The 4,506-nt window shown below is 48.5% G+C and overlaps 1 protein-coding gene across 1 annotated transcript; it reads left to right on the top strand.

Annotated features, from left to right (window-relative positions):
- The first annotated feature begins 2,567 nt into the window (after positions 1-2,567).
- LOC133910990 (uncharacterized) lies at positions 2,568-3,115 on the top strand. Its single transcript, XM_062353224.1, has 2 exons — positions 2,568-2,734; positions 2,827-3,115. The coding sequence occupies exons 1-2, from the start codon at positions 2,607-2,609 to the stop codon at positions 3,113-3,115; spliced, it is 417 nt and encodes a 138-aa protein (XP_062209208.1). The 5' UTR covers positions 2,568-2,606.
- Positions 3,116-4,506: the final 1,391 nt, after the last annotated feature.

The following is a 4,506-nucleotide window of genomic DNA, read 5'->3' as shown; positions in this document are numbered from 1 at the left end:
GGCTCGGGTTGGCTCCCATCAGGCTATCAGCGAACGAACGGTGGCAAAGGGACGACGGCAAGGTCTTGAGGCTCCTCGACAGCACGTGGTCGGTGGATCGACGGTGGCGAGCTATGGTGGCATGCAATGACGGTGGCAGCAGTGAAATGGGGGAAAAGGGGAAGAAGAGAGGCAGGGCTGCGCTATTTATAGCGGGGGAGGGAGCTGCAGAGAGGCGGTGCATGCCCGTGATGTCGGGCAGACATTAGCGGGCAGCACAACAGCGACGTGGTGGGGCGACGCCCACTGCATTTCCCACGGTGTGGGCACTCTGTGCTGTCCACGCGCGGGCGTGACGCGAAAGTCTTGTGGCATGGGCGCGTGAGCATGGGTGGAGAGAGAGAGCGAGAGAGAAAGGAGAGAGCGGGAGAAGCGGAGGTCGATCGAGGTGCGCAGAGATATTTCCCGGAGAAGGTGGCTGCCGTGGTTGTGAGCGGCACGACGTCGTGCTAGAGGAAGAAGGAGGAGAGGGCGCAGCGGGTGGCGGTTGGATGCACGACACGTGGATGGCCGAGCGCAAGGCGAGCTGGGCCGAGGGGCGCTATGGTGGCCTAGGGCAGGAAAGAAGGAGAAGGGAAGGAAAGAAGAAGAAGGTCGGGTCGGCTGGATGGGCTGAGAAAGAGAGGGAGAGGAGGAAATCCGGCCCGGGGAGAAAGGGAAGAAAAGAAGAAAATGAAAATGAAAAATGAGGAGGAAGTTTGGAATAAATTCAAATGGAGTATTTGAATTTAGTTTTGACCTTGGATTAGGATCAACTTATTTAAACATATTTGAAATATGATTTGGACTTGGATCTTGAGATTCTGAAGATAATTTAAATCAAAGGATTTAAATTCGAATTGGATTTGAGCTGAATAGAATCTAAGAGTAGATTTGAAATGGAGAGACATTTGGTTTCAAACCTCCACACAAAGAGCCATAAGGATCTCAAACTATTGCATATGAACCAATTTAATGCAGGGATTATTTTGAAATTGATTCTAGTGCACTTAATATATATATATGAATGTATACATACTGGTATATATATATTCATATACTTATTTTCTTAATCTTAGTTAGCCTAACTAATCATAAAAAGTTTTAATTTTGAGTGAAATTTGTAATTAATTTAACATGTTTAAACTCGGGATGTTACAAACCTACCCTACTTAAATGGAATCTCGACCTTGAGATTTGGAAAGCTCTTCGAAGAAATTTGGAAACTCGTTCTTCATATCCTCTTCGTGTCCCCATGTTGCTTCTGCTTCCATGTGATTACTCCATTGTACTCGGTAAAACCTGACTGTTGTTCTTCTGTTTTGACGACTTGCCATATCTAAGATTCGGACGGGTCTTTCCTTATACTAAAGATCCTGCTAGAGATCCATGACTTTTAAGGGAACTTGTTCCTCTGGAACCCTCAACTATTTCTTTAACTACGCTATATGTAACACATTGCAAGAAGAGGTTATGTAGTGTTGCAGATTTGTCAACGCAGCACACCTTTTTGTTCACAAGTGTAGGACTTGAGCAATGTGGACGTTGCTTGTCAAGAGCGTTTCAGCGGTCGAACACATTGGCGATTTTGCTGGCAAAAGCTCGAGGCTGATGAGTCCCGGATTCTCATTCGATCGGAGGAAATAGATAAATCAGATCGAAACACAAACCCCAGCGCAACATGAACCAACAAATCCCTCGCTAAATCATCACAAAAACAAAACAAATTCGAAACACATAGAAGAGACACGAGATTTAGATCTAAGCATAAAAAACGAGACAAAATGTAACAAGAGAATGTGACATATAGAAGAGGACAAACCCTAAAGCCGCTACTCCCGACTCGACTCGATTCAGACGAAATGGGAGCTCTAGAAGTGTTGCTCGTGACTCTGAAATTATAATCACCGCAGGTTTGCTCTACATAAGTGGCGTGACTGTGCTCCAATCCCCCTGCTAATAGTAGAGCAAAGGGATTATGTGAAGAGCAGCATCCACAAAATAAGCAAAAAAATCACCGTGCTAGGTTTGATCCGGAAAATCATCGGAGCTGGAAGAGACGCTCTAGCAAACTCCCCCTCCGTGTCTCTCTCTTCGATCAAAAAAAGAGCAAACAACTCGAGAAAAATATAGAAAAAATTGAATAGAGGTGAGTTATACTAACCCGTGACTGCAAGAATCTTCTAGCTAATGGTGTGGATGAGAATTTGACTGTCAATAAAAATAAAATAGCTGACAAGTGTATAGAAGTTTCGATAAAAAAAGCTCCATGCTTGGTTAGGTGAGAACCTGAACTCAGACCGGCCGGGTTTTGGACTCAGCCAGGCCGTCACCGCTTTGTGTGCTGGCCTTGTCCCGCGACCTTCACGAGCCGATCCTTCCTCAACGGCATCGACGGGCGGGGACAAACGTGGAAGCAAGCGGGCATGTCACCGCGTGCATGCGTGACACCTCCCACGCTACCGACCCGGCCGACCGCACGCACAAAAGGCAACCTCGAGGTCGAGGGCACCAAGCTTTCTGCACGCCGTGCGTTTGCAAGTGACGATTTTAACAGGCTCGCACGTAAGATTACGAAGGAACGAGCCATGGCGTCTGGCGCCGTGAGACCAGCGTTCGCCTACACCGTCGTGTACGTGAAGGACGTGGCCAAGTCAGCTGCCTTCTACTCGGCTGCATTCGGCTACACCGTCCGCCGCCTCGACCAGTCCCACAAGTAATATTTATCCACATGCCGTTCGCGTTATCTCGATCCAAATCCGTTCCTCGATGCACGCTGTAAGATGTCCATGATTTTTGTAACTGCAGGTGGGCGGAGCTGGAGAGCGGGGCGACGACCATCGCGTTCACGCCGCTGCACCAGCGGGAGACGGACGCGCTCACGGGGGCCGTGCAGCTGCCGGACGCCCCGGCCGAGCGGGGCCCCGTGGAGATCTGCTTCGACTACGCGGACGTCGACGCCGCGTACCGGCGCGCCGTGGACAACGGGGCCGTGCCCGTGAGCGCACCGGAGCAGAAGAACTGGGGGCAGAAGGTCGGGTACGTGCGCGACATCGACGGGATCATCGTCCGCATCGCGAGCCCCGTCCGCGAGTGATCGACTCCATCGATCGGTTCTTCGCCGCTGCTGATGTGCCATCTGGCATGCGTGTGCGTGGGAGGTTATGTTCGCGCATGACTAGTGTACTCGGTTAGCGTCAAAATAAAGAGGATGCTTTTTTCGGATGCCTAATTTTTTTTAATTTTTTGGGTGACATGTAGCAGCTCACAACCATCTTCAACCGCGCATACACCGACTGTTTTTGCCCTCCTTCGACCATCTCTGACGACGACCCGTTGCTAGATCTGCATCCACTGCCTCTCCCTCGCTAACCTCTCGTTTGCTAGATCTGCATCCGCCGCTGCTGATGTTCCTTCGGCATGCGTGTGCATGGAAGGTTATGTGCGCTCATGACTAGTGTACTCGTTTAGTGTCAAAATAAAGGGGATGCTTTTTTATGCCCATTTTTTTAATTTTTTGGGTCGCGAAGCTCTCGTTTCCGATCATCCCTTCAAAATGTATAAATCTCAATCATAAGGCGCCTCCGCCTCAAACTTGCCCACTTGTCGTCCTCCACCGCCCCACCCCGTGCCCGCCGCCTTTGACGGTCCAGCCTGTCTTCCTTGGATTTTACTCTAAACCTGCCGTTGCCAAACCCTGAATCCGAACCCCGCCGCTGCACTAAAATACTTTTCAAATTTTAGGCATCTAAAATTTGAAAAACTTTCCAAATTTTAGGCACTTAAATTTTGAAAGTGTGCAAAATAAATCGTGATCTCAATAGTGGGCTAGGGGCTGCTAGTGCTCACCAGGTTGCAGCTTCCAACTATCTCCTTGAGTAGACGGATGCTTTACCGTGTGTCATGACTCGTGAATCTTGAGACCCATGTGGTTTTTCTGTACCTCTCCGAGTAGATTCATACATAACACACGTCATACCACATAGTTCTTACATCACAAACATAAATAGTACCACAAAGTTCTTACATCACACACATAAATCATATACAAAGTAATATAGAAACACATAATTCCTAGGTAGCATATCCCTCGTGGTCTGCTCCAGTCCCGTGCAGTGCTTGTCCTCCACGAACACCTCTCCCATATCGACTACCGGTGGATGGCCCTGTTCTAGTATCGTTGCGGTTAGATTGTAGGCAATACTTTCCCTTGTGACCAAATTCATCACATTCACTGCACCTCCTCACAGGCCCGCCAACTTCAACTTCATCCATATCATTGCGAATACTCCTAGTCAGCGGCTGACCATCTTTTCCCATGGGTATGTCTAAGCAATGTCATAGGGGGAACACATATCAACATATGTATGTCATAAAGTATGAAGTCACCTTGCGTACTGAATCCATAGAATTCCCCTGTCTAGGTCTGCACCATATTTCCTTTGAAGTAAAATGGTGACACATATAGTGAGGTTTCCACACCCACTT

This window comes from Phragmites australis, chromosome 3 (assembly GCF_958298935.1).
Source record: "Phragmites australis chromosome 3, lpPhrAust1.1, whole genome shotgun sequence".
Taxonomy (NCBI): Eukaryota; Viridiplantae; Streptophyta; class Magnoliopsida; order Poales; family Poaceae; genus Phragmites; species Phragmites australis.
This window is presented reverse-complemented; position numbering and strand designations above follow the sequence as displayed.